The 18,392-nt window shown below is 40.4% G+C and overlaps 1 protein-coding gene and 1 non-coding gene across 2 annotated transcripts; one reads left to right on the top strand and one right to left on the bottom strand.

Annotated features, from left to right (window-relative positions):
• Nucleotides 1-8,423: 8,423 nt before the first annotated feature.
• On the bottom strand, nt 8,424-8,516 carry trnai-uau. Its single transcript is given in 2 exon segments — nt 8,424-8,459; nt 8,479-8,516. It is a non-coding gene; the product is annotated as a tRNA-Ile (tRNA).
• A 5,004-nt stretch (nt 8,517-13,520) lies between these two features.
• On the top strand, nt 13,521-16,603 carry abt1 (activator of basal transcription 1). The gene is made up of 4 exons (XM_046871464.1): nt 13,521-13,646; nt 14,738-15,073; nt 15,281-15,456; nt 15,791-16,603. Exons 2-4 carry the CDS (start codon nt 14,785-14,787, stop codon nt 16,166-16,168), a joined length of 843 nt encoding a protein of 280 aa, XP_046727420.1. The 5' UTR covers nt 13,521-13,646; nt 14,738-14,784; the 3' UTR covers nt 16,169-16,603.
• The last annotated feature ends 1,789 nt before the right edge of the window (nt 16,604-18,392 follow it).

The following is an 18,392-nucleotide window of genomic DNA, read 5'->3' as shown; positions in this document are numbered from 1 at the left end:
TCCTCCCCAAGCACATACAATTTTAATACACTCATAACCTATGAAGTTTGTTCACTGTTTTTAAAAAAAGAATTAAAAAAGAATCCTGCAAATGTTCACAATCACAATGAGGCGTACGTCTCATCTCTGTCCTTCTTTAATGCATGCAAAAATAAAAAAAAAAATCACATCCACTGCCCGAATAATCAAAACGAAATCAGGTCAGTGGAGAAGAATGAGAGAATTTGAGGCCCATTGTTTTATTGCTCTTCATATAATATTTAAAAAAAAACAGCACTCAACGCGGATGCGGTCACATTAACGATGAAGAGACTGACATTCGGAAAGCGTGAATATGCCGTGTGAGAGTAAAACCCTGCTCCTGACAACGGCTTCAGTTTATATATTTTAAAGGAATGAACTTTACAGGATCTGGCAGCATTAAAGTTGCATGCGCTCAGGGAGAACGTTTCAGAGCTACATCAGAGCTGAAGCCACCTGCTAAGAAAGAGAAGCTCATGTGTGACTGCAAGATGGATGCTTTGGATGCTGGATGTTAGTATTCATTTATCATTGTTTGTAAGCCTCTCTGTCTGTCTGTCTGCCTGTCTGTCTGATTTTCTTTCTTTCTGCTTGCCTGTCTGTTTGCCTGAATGTCTGTGTGCCTGTCTGTCTGCCTGAATGTCTGTCTGTCTGTCGGACTGCTTGTCTGATTAGCTGCTTGTCTGTTTGTCTGACTGACTGACTGTCTGCCTCTCTGTCTTACTGCCTGTCTAATTGCCTGTCTTTCTGTCTGTCTGGCTGCCTGTCAGGCTGATTTTCTTTCTTTCTGCTTGCCTGTCTGTTTGCCTGTCTGTCTGAATGTATGTGTGCCTGTCTATCTGCCTGAATGTCTGTCTGTCGGACTGCTTGTCTGATTACCTGCTTGTCTGTCTGTCTGTCTGTTTGTCTGACTGACTGTCTGCCTCTCTGTCTTACTGCCTGTCTGATTGCCTGTCTTTCTGTCTGTCTGCCGGTTTGGCTGCCTGTCTGTCTGATTTTCTTTCTTTCTGCTTGTCTGTCTGTCTGTCTGTCTGTCTGTCTGTCTGTCTGTCTGTCTGTCCATCTGCCTGTCTGTCTTGCTGTATGTCTGCCTGCCTTTGTTACTACCTGTCTGTCTGTCTGTCTGAGTGTATGTTTGTTTGTCCGTCTGCCTGCCTGCCTGTCTAACTGCCTGTCTGAATGCCTGTCTAGCTAACTTTTTTTAAATTTATTTATTAGAATTGGGGTTTTTTTTGTGTATTTTAACCTGTTTAGTTCATTGATTGCTTTGGTAAATCCTTGATTTGTGTGTTTATTTATTTTGTTAAAATAATTGACTGATTGGTTCATTTTTTGGGTTATTTATTAATTGCTTGATTGCTTGATTATTTTATTGATTGTTTCTTTGCTCGGTTTATTTCATCTTTTATTTTTGTACTCGTTTGATAGATTCAGTCATTTGGTTGCTTTTGTTTTTCTGTTTTATTTTGTATTAATGTTGTTTTGATCTGATTGGTTTTGTGTAATTATGTTTTTAATTTTGCATTAATTTAACATCATATATTTTGGGGTTTTTTGCTGCAGTTTTTTTATTATTATTATTATTATTATTATTATTATTATTATTTTTAAAAAACATTATTATTATAAACATTATTATTAATTATTGGATTGCAGTTGGGATTAATAACACCACTCATGAATCCAGGAATGTTCAGTAAACTGAATTCACATTTAATTCAAATGAATATATACTTTATACTGTGTATATTGTTGATTTCTAGATTTGTAGTGTAATAAGTGGACCGACTCTGCTGACTTTGCTTCAGAATGACTTTTATCACATTCTAGTCGACTTCCTCTTGCTATTTCCCCTTAAGGGAATCCCTGTCGCCATCTTAAAGGCCGTTCCAATACTTTATCAGCTCGAGTGAAGTTTGTTAGATAACCCCTTAGAGGTTTCGATTGATCGAGTTGACATGACTGTAGACTTCAGCAGCACTACTTTTCTTTCCAGACGTCTTTGCAAAAGCAAATGTGGCTTTTTGAACAAGAGAAATATGTAGTGAATGTTTTGGATATAAAATCTGCAATTTCAGAAGAAAAATCAACTACTCTATTATCAACTCCATCTAATGTCTACACATTGATGGGGGTGCAGTCAGAGTGAAAAAATTAATCCCAAAGATGTTCAATAGGGTTGAGGGTCAAAGCTCATAGCAGGAGATCTTTTACTGCAACCCATAAATTGATGACATAGCCTGATTACCTTAATGCTAGTTCATTAGCATGCTAATACGCAAACATAATTCCGTACACACAAATTACAAGGATGCTTCATTGGCTGACACAAAGCAACCTACAATAACAATAAGGGTTTACAGTCAATGCTCAATGACCCCAAAGCCTTCGCACTGCTGGAATTTGACGGCCAAAGCTTTAAACACTAACCCATCACTGAGAACTTCATGCTATGTGATTTTAGCACATTGTTCCCTGTATGATTTGCCTTCGGAGGCATCTTTGTTGTCATATTTAGGTTTATTCCGATACTTTATCATCTCAGCTCATGGGAGGTTTGGTAACCAATCCCTAGGAGGATTGACTGATCGTGTCAGTATGACTCTGGGCTGCAAAAGGTGCTGAAATGTGACACAGAGTGTGAAGGTGGTGTGAGGATGAGGTTGAGGCATGCAGGGATGTTGTGCAGATGGGGATTTAGGGTATTTGTGGCATTAAGGTATCTGGGGGATATGTGGCAATGTTGTTGGGGATTCTGAAAATGGGATACCTGTATATGGGGTATATGGGGAAAGTTCATGAATAGAGTTGGAGCAATTGGTGATGACAAGGGGATGCTGCTATGGCATAGGGAGGTTGTTTGCCAACCGTGTTAGGGTATCTGTGGATTAATAATGGTTGGGGCATTGGAAGATGAGTGGTGATGCTGGTGAGGTAGGTAGGGGTAGTGTGTGGAGTTGAGATGGGATTGGGAAGGTACTGTGAATCCAATGTCAATAGTGGAATTGTGGGTTTGGGTAGAGTTAGTTTTGGTGCATTCATAAATTGGATAGAAAGCATTTTGGGGCATTTGGTATGGGGGTCAAGTGAATACAGTTTATGACATTCACGTGGTGAAGTTGTTGGGGTGAGAATACTGGGTACTGGTACTGGGGCTTTTAGAGATGCATAGTGGATGGTGTAGGGGTATTTTGGGATGGGGTAGAGACATTAAGACATTTGGCATTGGGTGGCAGATGTTGGTTTAGTGGATAGTGTTGGTGTTGATGATACTGGGGCATTGCGGGATTCATAGTGAATCATAGGGGAATTTTGGAATGGTGTGGAGAAGGTTTTATTGCACATGGGATTGGGTGGTAGATAATGGCTGTGTAGATGGTGATGGTGTTAATGATACTGGGGTATTTTGGAGATGCGTTGTGGATCATATGAAAGTATTTGGGTATGGTGTGGAAAGTTTTGAGGCATTTACACAAGAGGTGGAAATGGTGTTGGGGCATAGGGTTGGGAGGGTACTGCAGATGGTGTAGGGGTGCTTAGGCATGGGTGGCATTATGGTGGTGAAGGTGTTCATTTGTGTTCATTATGATGTGGATGGGGTTATTTATATTTTGGGAAGAAAGAACCAGCTTTTGGTTAATAAATCATGAACAAGATTAGAAAACAGAATTTTGGATTTTGGATAGTGATGTAGATGAGGTTGAGGAACTGCCAGGGTCCATCAGTTTACCCTTTACAGGGTCCCCTGTCATTTAGTCCTAGTTTGCTCTTATAATTCCCTCCAATCTTCTGGAAAGATATTCCACTAGATTTTGGAGTGTACTTGTGGACATTTGTGTTAATCAGCCACAAGGGTTTTAGTAAAGCCAGGTACTGATGTAGGTGAGGAGACCTGGAGTGCAGTCAGTATTCATATTGATCCCAAAGGTGTTCAATAAGGTTGAGGTCAGAGGTCTTTAGCAGGAGATCTTTATGGAGCTGGCTTTGTGCACAGGGGAATCGTCATCCTGGAACAGGTTTGGGTCTCCTAGTTCAATTGAAGGGAAAATTTCATGCTATATCTGAATTACAGATACACATACAGAAGTAGATTGGTTAACAGCTCTCACCCTCACATTCGACTCACATAATCAAATGTAAGAACTCTCATATCTGTCTAATGAACTGGAACGCAGACGTTTAAATTTGGGTCTGATCTCTAAAATTAGACAAGACCAAATAAATCTAGACATAATGGAGAAGGGGCGACAAAGAGCTCTCCCGGGACGCATAAACGAAAAGTGGGTTATTTTTTCTCTTATCAGTATTAAGCTGAAGAACATGAGCATGCATAAGACAGTCACATCCAATGAAACGTCAGTCTGTCTATTCGTTACCGAGCAACCTGACCTCGTCGAGACATGAGTGGGGGTGAGTGTATTGCCTGAAACACCGTGCATGAGTCATTGGTCGTTGTAGTGTAGTCTTGAGTCATGTGGACATTCCCATCCCAACAGAACGAAGGACGAGTGATGATCCGGTCACGCTCCATCTCAGACGAAAAAATCTGCCTTTTTCTTGTGCTCCACACTAATCCCCTCGAGACCTCAGCAGATGTTAATCGGTGATGGTTTAACTGTGTGTCTTTTTTCAAAATAAGCGGCTAATCGATAGGGCATATCCATGAAAGGATTATCTTCTCCCTCACATCTTGTATATCTGAGAAACACCACAGATCCTTTCAACTTCCACTACAAACAAAAGCTGTTTTGACTTCCTCAGGCTTTCACACTCCAACGCTACAAAGCCTGCCATGTGCTGTAGGTGGCATTTCAGTGCAGAAACTCTTCTTCAGAAAAAAGCAGTGTAGAAAAATATATAAAGCGGAACGTTTCCAGAGAAACAACATGCTTCGGATAAAAATGCTTCATTAGCTACGTGTGAGCAAAGTGCGTCTGATGCTGTAGGAGGTGAACGAATGAATATAGTGAGACGTTTTGCAGAACTCGACTGTGTCTGGGTTCTTTTTTTTCTCATGGGAGCAACATGGAGACAAACCTGGGCTTTTTTTGGGCTTCATGGCTGATTACTGGTTCCCAAAACTCTCAGCGATATCACTCAGTCCACACACACACACTGAGCTGCGAAAGAGCTGAGGGCTTCAATCGTTCTGTTCTTATGAGACACCAGGCCTGGCAGTGATTAGAACCCGTAATGCCTTTTGGCTTAACAATATCCCGAATGATAATTCCACACTTCCCTTTGCTCTCGTTTGGCGTCTGGACATCCGTCTCCTTTGGAGAAAAATCGTTCTGATTTGCAGCCAGGCGACGGACAGCATGCACTTAATCCCAGCTTCACTGTGTAATGAACAAATAGGACAGGGATAAGTGCAGGAAGGCACAGCGCTTAGAAAACTCCGCAAAGTTTCTATACGGACGTCTATTTCATAAGAGATCTCCGGTTTCCTACGGAAAAAATAAAACATGCCGAGAGGTAGACCGGCTACGTTTTTGCAGTAGAAGGAAACCGGAGAACCCTGTAGAAATCCATATGGTGGAGAAAGAAAAGCGCCGGGAGAAACTGTGCACAGAAAGAAACCCGAGCTCAGGATCGAACCTGGAGCTGTGAGGAGGCCGATGCTAAAAAGGTGCTCTAATGTCATTTCTTACTTCACTTTCCAGCTTTTTCGATTATGCTCCATTGTTTGGTATCGAGCAGAGAGCGGGGCTTCCCTTTACTTTTCGTGTTTGTCAGTGTTTAGAGATCGTGTGAGTGTGTGTATGTGTGTGAGAGACAGAAGCGCGAGCTCGATACGAGGCACATTATACGTTCGGCTGTGAGAGCAATGAGAACCTCCTGCTGCTCATTCCCACTTCTGCTTTTCTCACTCAATCAATATTTCAAATCACCAAATAAATCTTTAATGGTTGGAGCTCCGCGGGAACTGAAGCATTCGCTCACAACAGCCAAGTGGCTGTTTGTGTATGTGTGTGTGTGTGTGTGTGTGTGTGTGTGTGTGTGTGTGTGTGTGTGTATATGTGTATGTATGATTAAATGCTCTCAACTAGCAACATTCCTTTCAGCTCTATGGAGTGCATATGTTGTATTTAAAAAAGGAAGTCTATCAGATTTGTAGCTTGGGGAAAAGGAATGGACTGCTAACACACACACACACACACACACACACACACACACACACACACACATATTCTTATAAAATGTTCGTTCACATAGACAAGGGACAAGGGACAAGGGACAATACTATAGAAATGAACCTTGGATATATTTGAGAGTGGTGTAAACGTGCAAAGCCACACGTCCTGTTCATCATGTTCATGTTCTTGTCTGCTTGACAGAACCATACAAATGTGTGTATCTTGTATTAGAGCAGTTAAAATGTGGTGCTTTGAGTCCAATTCTCTCATTCTGACCACTGGATGTTCTACATGGACCTCATGAGTCTGAGGATTTCGAGAATTTGATTTTGTGCTCTCCACAAAGATGTCGAGGCTGTAAGAGGATCAGTATCACCCTGAAACTGACTTGCCTACAGTCAAGCATGGTGGTGGTTGCATCATGGTCTGGGGCTGCATGAAAGCTGCGGTTCATTGAGGGAAACATGGATTTTAACATGTACTGTAACATTCTGAAGAAGAACATGATGCTCTCCCTTCAAAAACTGGGCCGAACAGCAGTTTTCCAACATAATAACAACCCCAAACACATGTGTGTATCATCCAGCAGCTCCTTGACGTCATTATGAAGGAGTGGAAGAGGATCCCAGCAACAACCTGTGCAGCTCTGGTGAATTCCACACCCAGGAGGATTAAAGCAGTGCTGGATAACAATGTGCTCACACACAGTATTCACACTTTGAACAGTTTTGACGGGTTCACTCACTTTTATTTGCGGTTATTTAGACAATAATGGCTGAATGTTGTTATTTTTAGAAGACAGTAAATCTGTACTGCTACACAATCTGCACATTGATACTCTAAAATATATCCAAGTTTTATTTCTATAGAATTTACTTTTGAGAAGATGTAATAAAATGGTTGCTGATATGTGAGGGGTGTATACACTTTTGTGAGATACTGCATGTATGTGTGTGTATATATATATATATATATATATATATATATATATATATATATATATATATATATATATATATATATATATATATATATATATATTATGTATGTGTTTGTATATACAGTATTATCTTGGTGCTTATGCCTCTGTGCATTGTGCAACTGTCTATGTGAGAAAGGTTCAGGCTCTGTGTGTGTTTGGGTTTGTGTGTGTGTGTGTGTGTGTTTGTTCCAGACAGATGGCTCAGTGTTTCTGGCTCACGTTAGTGATGCTGTTGGAAGTTCACACCGTCGTGGTCAGTGCTCGGAGGAGGACTGCGAAGAAGAAAGCTCAAGTGAATAACGTTTTCTTTTTGATGTCGCATCTCCACACCTGCTACCGCCGAGCACAAAAACCTTCCCCGAAAATGAAGACCTCAATAATGCAAATCATTCAACCAGCTCTTTTCTCGGGTTTATGTCTGATGAGCTTTTTCATGCTGTAAATTGTGACCCATTTACACTGCTTCAGTGCCAAACGTAAAGACTCTTTTGTTCTTTTTGAACGTCCTGTTCCACATTTAGTCTCTATTTTACTGTTATAATAAGCTCTACTCTTCTGGGAAGATGTTCCACTAGATTTCTGTGGAGATTTGTGAAGATTCATTCATCCACAAGGGTGTAAGATAAGTCAGGTACTAATGAAGGTGAGGTGAGGAGGCCTGGGACGAAGGCGTGAACTATTCATTCCAAAGGGGTTTAGTAAGGGTATAGCAGGGGATCTTTCACTTAAACTCATGGAAAGAAGACCTTCATGGAGCTGGCTTGCACGTGGACATGCTGGAACAGGTTTGAGTCTCCTAGTTCAAGTGAAGGAAAATTTCACAAGTGATTAAAAAAAAAAAGCTGCATTCCAGGTGAGGCTCGAACTCACAACCTCTGAATTGCTTAACATCGAACTGCCATATAAGTACCACATGCTAACCGATTGCGCCACTGGAGCCATAGATATAGAGATACCCTATCAATTAGGTTTCTGATCAACAGGAAGCTGCTTGCTCTTGCTGAGGATAGTTTCACATGAACAGCCGAAAGATACACCATGCTAACAAAAGGGACACCTGAAATTTTCAGCTGTTTGTGGTTCTTCACCGAACTGTTACCACAAAAATGAAGGCACACAACACTACAGGACAACTTTGGATGTCATAGAATGAAATTCTACCTTTAGCTAAACTAGAAGACCCAAAACTGACACTCCAAAATCTGGTTGAACATCTTCCCGGAAGAGTGGAGCTTATTGTACTTTACTTAATCCAGATACTTGTGTTTGTTCTTCAAAAGGTATGCTCCAGGTGAGGATTGAACTCACAACCTCGGCATTACTTCGCTCGTACTGCTATATAAGTACCGCGCGCTAACCGATTGCGCCACTGGAACCACTCTGTGCACCTACCGTCAGCTTGCTTATCCATCCTGAAACCCTTTTTCCAGTTGTTTCTCGCTTTAGCTGAGGAAGGTCCAACGTGGACATGAGTTCAATGAACAATGGCGAATTTAGACTGTAATTAAAATAAAATGTGTAATATTTTTGAGCTAAGTTCTTGTGGCTAAATGAGCAAAAAATCTCCACAGAAATCTTACGGTGACACAAACCTGTCCATATAATGTATCATAAAAACTATCATGTAAAGCATGCGGATCAATAGCTAGGTCGGATCGTACCTGCCGATAACTGGTTAGTCAAAATATTTATTCTGGAGAAACACAAACAGTCTGTGTACAAAAGTATTGAACTTTATTGCGAAAATTACAAAAAAAACATTAAATTATGCTAAATGAAATAAATACAAATATATTAAGAAATATTATTCAATAATTAATCGATTATAAATAATAAATATAATATAGCGCTCTTCACGCACCGTGCAGTCTGGCATGTAAAAACAAACAGCGGGTGGCATCAGTGATTCGCCTCTAGAGGCCGCTGTTGTAATGACGGCAGCCCGGAAGCCAGGAAAAACTATCTGTATGGATTTTTGCCGATAGCTGATAGTTCCAGCGATCAACTATCAGTGCCTCGAGCTCTACTGATAACAAAGATAAATTTTGGTTTACAAGTCGATCTGTATTATTAAATACAGATATTATATGAGTAAAAAATAGATTTAAAATACAATTTTTTAAATATCTCTCTGACATTGTTGGGGACCCCTGTATTATACGATTGTGTGTCTTAAACTTTGCGCTAAGAGTTCAAGGAGAACTCACATTCGGCTGGAAAGGTCGGGTGTCACGATACTTTTGGCCTTTTAGTGTGTGTTTACCTGGGTGTGTGTTAGGGTGAGTTGACCTGAGATTAGTCAGCGTAGCCTGAATCTAAAATGTTCTACAAATATTATTGTACTCAGGACCAAATTAGCAGGAAAAAAAAGCTGTGAGGAGTTCCTGTGTTGTGGCCAGTTTCTATTTCTGACTCACACTGTTTGTCTCTCCCTCTCTTTCTCTTTCTTTCTCTCTCTCTCTTTCTCCCTTCCCCTTGTTTCCTTCACGGCTTGTCGCAACCGATTTGTACCAGCTGATATGTAAAGTTGTTTGGTGTGTGCACAGATCTAGTGGACAGTGGCCTGTCAAAGGCATGTCTTTCGCTGTCACTCACTCCGGGTAGCGGAGCGAACCCACTCGCCGAGGCGTTTCACGTCTGTCACGTTCTTCCTGCGTCTTCCATCACCCTCAACAATTACGTACAGGAAATATTACACGTCTTAATGGCTTAGTGTCAACAGAGCTGATTCACCCGCTCAGAATTGCTTTGCTCTTTGGCTTTGAACACAGAATAATCTTGTAACGCTTTACTGTGAAACACTGGATCAGATTTCATGTGTGTTTCAATGGCAATGTTTCAGTGGGAGTGGGAGTGGGAGTGGGATCTGCAGAACAGCATCACTATTACTGTAACTGACAATGATTGGTGTTTACTGTCATGCTGGACATGGACAAATTGGGCGGTTTTTACTCTTATATGGGTGCAAATGTATGGGTTTTACTTTCATACTGGTGGAAATGTATGGGTTTTACTTTCATACTGGTGGAAATGTATGGGTTTTACTTTCATACTGGTGGAAATGTATGGGTTTTACTCTTATACTAGTGGAAGTGGCTGGTGTTGACTCTCATACTGGTGGAAGTGGGCGTTTTTTTCTCATACTGGTGGATGTGGGAAGTTTTTACTCTCATACTAGAGGAAATGAGTGGGTTTTACTCTTAAATGGTTTTACTGGTGGAAATGTATTCTTTTTTTCTCATATTGGTTAAAGTGAAATTTTTTTACTCTTATACTGATGGAAAGTGAGCAGTTTTCACCCGTACTGGTGGAAGTGGGAGTTTTGTTTTATTCACATACTGGGTGAAGTGTGTGGTTTTCACTTTTACTGGTGGAAGTGGGTATTTATATTCTCATACTGGTGAAAGTGGGTGGTTTTAACTTATACTATTGAAAGTGGGAGGTTTTTACTGTTAAAGTGTGTGTTTTTTATTCGAGTTCTGGTGGAAGTGGGTGTTTTTTACACTTATACTGGTGAAAGTTAATGGTTTTTACTCTCGTAATTGTAAAAATGGGCAGTTTTGACCCTCATGTTGGTGGGAATGGGTGATCTTACACAGAAGCCTGCTGGACATCTATAATAAATCAAAGTAAATGAAGTCTATAAAAACTCTATATGGATTAACATTGTACATCAGACCCCAGGTTTCAGTCCAGACCTCGTGAACTATAAGCGCAGCTACCACTGAGGAGGCCTTCAGCACCGGAACAGTGATGCGTCCCCACAGAAGTTCTGAACCCACCAAAGTCTTTTTTCCTCCTCTTATAATTTACATATCAGCTAAAGAATGGGTTCAAACCACTGAGATTTCCATGCAGAGCTCCACCAAGGCTTTATTACTTCAAATATATCATTACAAAGTTTTATTACTAAACTTACTAATAAAGTTTTATTACAAAATTTTATTACTTTTATTACTAGGATTTCTAACGGGCCTTTGCACTCGATCAAATCTGACCAAATACAAATCTTTTACAATCAGCACACGGTTTCCGAGTATTTTATTTATTCGATATATTTTATATTTACATATGCTTCAGAATTAGAATGTCTTTCGTGAGGTTTCACGTGGACAGTGACGCTGATGTTTCTCCCTGCAGCAGCTCCCTGATGTTCTCCCATCACAGCAAAGAGCACCATCATTATGTGAGCCATGGCATTATCAGTGCTCGGTGCCGGGAGCGTGGGCTTTGTGTTCGGGATTAAATTTAACCTGATAGACCTGAGGCTGGGACGAGCAGAGCACTCACCACCCCGAGTCGCCCTCGTGTCTGTCTAATGCAGGAACTCACACGTGTTACAGGGGAACGCAGGGTTCATGCATATTGATAGAGGATAGAGAGCAGCACAGCATGAACGGTATATCACTCTCTTACTCTCTTTCTCTGATATACACACACACACACACACACACACACATTATAAAGGGTTTACATCTGTGTAGTTACTTGAATAGCCTGCTACACATTAACACATTTGATCTGACCAATATTGTATGTATAATATTAATTCAAATAATAATTATTATTATTATGACAATAATAAAAAAGTTCATAATTAATTCATTTGTGGTAATTAATTACTTTATTTTATGCTAGAAATTGATAATACAATTCAAGTAGCCACAATAGAGTGGCATTTATACAAAAAAATATATACTTTTGATTATACAATTACACTGTTTTTATTTTGTTCTCAACTTCATTTATTGTAATAGTGGGTGAGGGCCACTGAGCTGCAAAAGGTACTTAAAAAGTACAACCCCCCTCACACACACACACACACACACACACACACACACACACAGACACACACGCACACTCAGTTAAATTAATTAAAATTTATTTGCACTCTGCTCGCTGTGTTTATTGCCTCGCTGTCTTGCGTTTGTTTGTTCTAGTAAGCGTTGTTGTTTTATTAGCTTGTGTTAATTTATGTTCATCTATGCAGCACCTTGGCCCTGCAGGAACACTGATTCCTTTCGCTGTTTATTGTTTTGACTGAAATGACTATAAAAGCCTGATTGATTTGACAGTGAGTTTTTAGTCGATCTTTTGTTAGGATTTGTCGCCCCCTACAGGTAGAGAACCAGTAAAGCAAAAAAATAATAAAATTTCAAGGAGAAAATATTAAATTAATGTTCAATACTTATGTATAATCGGCATAAATTCAAATTCAATATATAATCAATATTTTTACGTTTAAGAATAGATACCCAGGGTGGGTGGAGGCCTTAAAAAAACTAGTTTGAGCAACAGTTATGAACATTTAATTAGTTTCGGGCTCCACACAGGCCTGCCATGATGAATCTGAGGTTGAACAGGTGGCAAGACTGGATCTGCATCATCAGGGGCCTGTAGCTCCACACAACCTGACTGTAGACGTTGGGAATTTGCTATGGTTTTATGTGTGGAAGAAAGATCTGTTCTATGACAGATACACGTGTTTACATTAGAGTTTCTATCCAATCATATTTCAGTCGTGGACTACAACGTGTACAAGAATGTTGGCATTTTCAATATCAAAGCATTTCACTATATGTGATACTCAGTATAAATTTGATTGACTTCCTTTGATTGGACGGTCAGAGAGCGCACTAGTCGGAGCTCGCAAACCGCAGCTGTAGCAAACTGCACGAGCTTAAATATATTCATTTAATAGCTGTTTTTTTTTTATTCCACAATGACTGACAGAGGAGAAGAAGTTGATCTGGTCGCAGATACACTTACAAGGACATTTACAAGACGAGCATCGTGCGAAAAGGTCGACCAAAACATTTTAAAACAGCCGTTACACTTTTTCATGAATTATTTATACTTTGTGTTTTCTTTCCTGTAGAATTTGCTAGAGAACAGAATTTGCCATCATTTTAAACCCCAGGAAAAATGCACAAAAAGATGCACAGAAAAACCAGGGGTCATTTGATGAGGTTACTGTCGATGCTTCTGCTAGAGTTGATGTATTATGTGTATGTATGAAGTATGATGTGTGCTGCTGTGGCTACTGTGAAAGGAGACAAGACTTTTTTTTAATTAGTACAGTATTGAAATCTATTGCAGTATTTGGATACGGATTTTTTAATTGTATACAACTTTTATATCATTTGCAATAGCAGCAATACAGTATATACTGTATATATTATGATCTATAACACAATAAATAACTAATGGTAACCAAACTTATATGCAGCAGCTTGCAACAGGGTGGAACATGTGTATTCCCATGTAATTATTTACAATTTGGTATTGTTTATTGCTTTTTTTAGTACAAATTTTTAGTTCATTTTCAGCACCGGCACCTTTAATGCTTTTCTTGTGCGCTTAAATATGACGTCATTGATGCGCGCCGACCCACGTGTGTATGAGAGCTGAGAGCGGTGTTTTCGTCAATCCGGGTTTTTTATTGTGTGTTGTTGTAAACTGTGACATTTTAATCGACAGGAGAACAAAATAATATCATTAAAAAGGTGAGGAAAATGTATTTCTTTATGTCCGAGTTGATAAAAGTGATGATTTGAGCAAGAACATGTCTCAGTGTTTACTCAGTCCAACAGGAGGAACAGTTCTGACTTCTGTTTGCGTGTCAGGTTCCATTAATGCGACTTTATTAGCATTTAAAATGCAACCAATGAAATCAAAATAAATTTGAAGGTTCCTCAGGATGATCTGAACAGGGAACTGCAACCCGGAAACACGTGCAGTCTTTATATTGGAGAAAAGTGACGTAATGTGTGATTCTGTTGTCGATCTGATGATCCTGTAGTTAGAATTAGTGGTTGCATTGGTCCTCTTCCTCCTCCTCCCTTTCTTCTTGTTCTTCTACCTCTCCCTCCTCCTCTTCTTCTACTAACCCTTTTCCCCTTCTTTTCCATCTTCCTTCTACTTATTCCTTTTCCTCTTTTCATCTTGTTCTACTTCCTCCTCCACATCTTCTTCTTCCTTCTTCTCTTCCTCCACTTCTTCTGCTTCCTTTTTTCCTCCTCTTCTTCTTCATCTACACCTTTCCATTCTTATTCTTCACCTTCTTTGTCGTCTTCTACTTCTTCCTGTTTTTCCTCTTCTTCCTCCTTCTCATCTTCTTCCTCCTGCTCCTCTTGTTGTTCTTTCGATTCATTCTGCTCTTCCTCCTTTTCTCTCTTCTTCTTCTTCCTCTTTTTTGCTGAAAGGTGGAAGGTGGAAACACGCTTTGAACAGTGCTGTAGGTGCACTTTCACAGCAGCAACAAAAGGAACTTAACAAATCAATATCTGGAAATGTCTTTTTTTCGCTTAGTAGAGAAACGCTGGAGTAGTTGATAAGATATAAAGAGTTCTAAGTCTTTGGCCTTGTTGAAGGTTACAGTTTCAGACTTTTTTTTTCCCCAGGAGACAAAAGTAGAAGAAGAAAAAGATTTGGGACGATTGAAGATTAAGATTTGATTAAACAATCCTACATGAATCATATCCCAACCCGCTATAAAGCATTCCATGATGTATATCCCTGTGTTCCCGTACGAAATTACAGAAAACCCGCGGTATATTTAGTTCGTTTTGTAACACGGCTTTTGATGCTCTTTCAGGCTGAACAGACGGTTTGGACGTGAAGTGAAGCGAAGCCGACGCAGATATGGATCGAGGCGCAGATCGCACGGGAGCCGAGGACGAGGAGCTGGACAAGTCTGAGGAGGAAGACGAGGTCGAAGATGCTAACCAGAATGTGGATGGTCGTGGTGATGAGGAGGAGGGGGAGGAGGCAGAGGACGATGATCTCAGTAAAGACAAGAAAACAAAGGGGAAGAAGTGTGTTCCAGGCATCGTGTACCTGGGCCACATTCCACCGAGAATAAGGCCCAAGCACGTGCGCAACATGCTGGCGGTGTACGGAGAAATCGGGCGGGTTTTCCTTCAGTCTGAAGGTAAGCTGTGGAGAAACAGGATCGTAAACACTCCATGTGCAGCAGCACTGAACTTTATTACAAAACTATCAGTATGGTTTTTTTTGCTGATACTATCAGTGTCGATTAATCAGCAAAACCGATTAATCGGTCGACCTCTAGTCCTTGTATATGGAGGGGAATGTTAAAGTTTGTGTGGATCAAACGATCGTTTCTTCTCTTCTCCAGATCGCTCGGTAAAGAGGAAGAAGAGGAAAGCGGGAAGCAACGGATCACGGTACGTAGAAGGCTGGGTGGAGTTCAGAGACAAGCACGTGGCCAAGAGAGTGGCGGCGTCTCTGCACAACACGCCCATGACCAACCGCAAGAGGAGCCACTTCAGCAGCGACCTGTGGTGCATCAAAGTAAGCAGGATTCATTTATTGGACTTTCAGGTGTATTACAGAGAGTAATAAAGGCAACCGTCATTAAAAACACTGGAAGATTTTTCTTTGAGACGCCAAAACTAAACGCGGGGTAATACTCTCAAATTCATGTCACATGACCCGATACGCAGGTTTGAAATCGCTGATTCATCAGGGTTGCAAAATTCCAGGAGTGAGCATACCCATCTGATGGGCAGGTGTCCACAAACTTTTGGCCACAGACATCATAGGTCAAGCAAAGTAAAAAAAAAAAAAACCACCATTTTCACCCAATTTAGATTTTTTAATATTTATTATGTCTGTCTCTTCTTAGTATCTTCACAGGTTCCAGTGGTGCCACCTGAGCGAGCGGCTGGCGTACGAGCAGACGGTGTACCAGCAGCGCATGAGGACGGAGATCTCGCAGGCCAAGCGTGAGACCAACTTCTACCTGGCCTCTGTGGAGAAGAGCCAGACCCTGGACAGGCTGAGGAAGAAGAGGGCGAAGAAAGGCGAGGTGGTGGAGGAGAAAGGCTGGGACTTCACGCAACGGCGCACCGAGGACGAGATGAGGCTGAAGAAGAGCGGCTTGTCCAAGAAGAACCTCCAGAAAGCTCAAGAGAAGAGCAGAGCCATCCAGGAGAAAGCGCAGTCCAACGCGACTCTGCTGGCCAAGATTTTCAGCAGAGGGGCTTCACACGAACAGGTCTAAATCTCTTCATTGCGAAGGGATTAAAAACCCAGACGAGGTTTCTGGTAGGAGGGACGTTACCATTACAGAAGCAGGACTTCACCGTCTGCATCAAACCAGAAGCTGTTGGATTGTTGGGCTTCAGATCTGTTTTATTGTGTAATATATAATAATTTTTTTTTATAATACGCAGCAAAACGTACTGCTTTCGCTCCATCGTAAACATTCTCCAATAGTTGATAAAGTCTGAAGTCATTAATAGAATAAGGATTTGAATTCAGTTTCACCTGTTCACACTGTGTCTCATATTTGTGTAAATAATGCATTTCTGTAATTACCATATTAAAGAAATAATAAATGTAAAAACATCTTCATCTTCAATCATCATGTTTTAAACCAACAGAGGAATTATATATCAGATGTTCTAAAAAGGCTTTCAATAAAATATCAAACGAATTTGCATGTAAAACGTATTTATTAGAAGTAGTTTTTTTTTTTTAATGACTATAAAATGATTTACAAGAAATAACACTGTGTGTAGTTTGTGGACACCTGACCATAAGATTGCTTTGTGCTTCTTTTCGAATGTTATCTTTTCTGTTATAATGAGCTCCACTCTTCTGGGAAAATGTCCCACTAGATTATGCGGCGAATTGTGAGATTCATTGAGCCATTAGGGGTCTCCACAGCAGATCATCCGTCTCCATACCCCCCTGTCCTCTACATCTGCCTCTTTTAAACCAACTACCTGCATGTCTTTTATCACCACATCCATAAACCTCCTTCTTGGTCTTCCTCTTTTCCTCCTTCCTGGTGGCTCCATCCTCAGCATTCTCCTACTGATATACCCCATGTCCCTTCTCTGCACATGTCCAAAACATCTCAATTACACCTTCCTCACTTTGTCTCCAAAACGTCCTACATGCGCTGTCCCTCTAATAAACTCATTTCTAATCCTGTCCGTCGTCGTCACTCCCAACGAAAACCTCAACGTCTTCAGCTCTGCTACCTCCAGCTCCACCTCCTGTCTTTTACTCAATGCCACTGTCTCTAAACCATACAACATCTCAGGTTTTACCACAGTCCTATAAACTTTCCCTTTCACACACACACATATATATATATATACAGTACAGACCAAAAGTTTGGACACACCTTCTCATTCAAAGAGTTTTCTTTATTTTCATGACTATGAAACTTGTAGAGTCACACTGAAGGCATCAAGGGCTATTTGAGCAAGAAGGAGAGTGATGGGGTGCTGCGCCAGATGACCTGGCCTCCACAGTCACCGGACCTGAACCCAATCGAGATGGTTTAGGGGTGAGCTGGACCGCAGAGTGAAGGCAAAAGGGCCAACAAGTGCCAAGCATCTCTCGGGGAACTCCTTCAAGACTGTTGGAAGACCATTTCAGGTGACTACCTCTTGAAGCTCATCAAGAGAATGCCAAGAGTGTGCAAAGCAGTAATCAAAGCAAAAGGTGGCTACTTTGAAGAACCTAGAATATGACATTTTTCAGTTGTTTCACACTTTTTTGTTATGTATATAATTCCATATATAATTCCACATGTGTTCATTCATAGTTTTGATGCCTTCAGTGTGAATCTACAATTTTCATAGTCATGAAAATAAAGAAAACTCTTTGAATGAGAAGGTGTGTCAAAACTTTTGGTCTGTACTGTATATATATATATATATATATATATATATATATATATATATATATATATATATATATAAACCCAATTCCCAAGCTGGGACACTGCAAAATGTAAATAACAAAATGCAACGATTAGCAAATGTCATAAATCCATATTCTATTCACAAATAAAAAAAATTAAATGTTTAAACTAAGAATATATACCATTTTAAAGGAGAAAACCTAGGACCTGAGGGTACCAGTTGCTGAAGTTTTGAGAGAGGAATGGTCTTTCATATGTGTCTGATACAGGATTCTAGCTGCTCAACAGTTCTGGGTATTCTTTGTTGTGTTTTACGTTTCATGATGCGCCAAATGTTTTCAAATGGTGAAAGGTCTAGACTGTAGTTCAGAACCCGCACTCTTTTACTACAAAGTCATGCTGTTGTAATGGATGCAGTATGCAGTTAGCATTGTCTTGCTCAAATACACAAGGTCTTCCCGGAGAAAGAGGTTTGATGGATGGAAGCATTTGTTGCTCTAAAACCTGTACATACCAAACCTGTTCAGCATTGATGGAGTCTTATCAATGTGCAAGCTCCACATCC

The sequence above is a fragment of the Silurus meridionalis genome, chromosome 17 (assembly GCF_014805685.1).
Source record: "Silurus meridionalis isolate SWU-2019-XX chromosome 17, ASM1480568v1, whole genome shotgun sequence".
Classification (NCBI taxonomy): Eukaryota; Metazoa; Chordata; class Actinopteri; order Siluriformes; family Siluridae; genus Silurus; species Silurus meridionalis.
The sequence above is the reverse complement of the archived record's forward strand: the minus strand, read 5'-3'. Positions and strand labels throughout refer to the sequence as shown.

Excerpts from the sequence above, each read along its gene's own strand:
- abt1 (XM_046871464.1), top strand. The coding sequence starts at position 14,785 with ATGGATCGAGGCGCAGATCGCACGGGAGCCGAGGACGAGGAGCTGGAC. Across the intron at positions 15,074-15,280 it reads GGTTTTCCTTCAGTCTGAAG|ATCGCTCGGTAAAGAGGAAG; the intron begins GTAAGCTGTGGA and ends TCTCTTCTCCAG. Across the intron at positions 15,457-15,790 it reads GCGACCTGTGGTGCATCAAA|TATCTTCACAGGTTCCAGTG; the intron begins GTAAGCAGGATT and ends GTCTCTTCTTAG.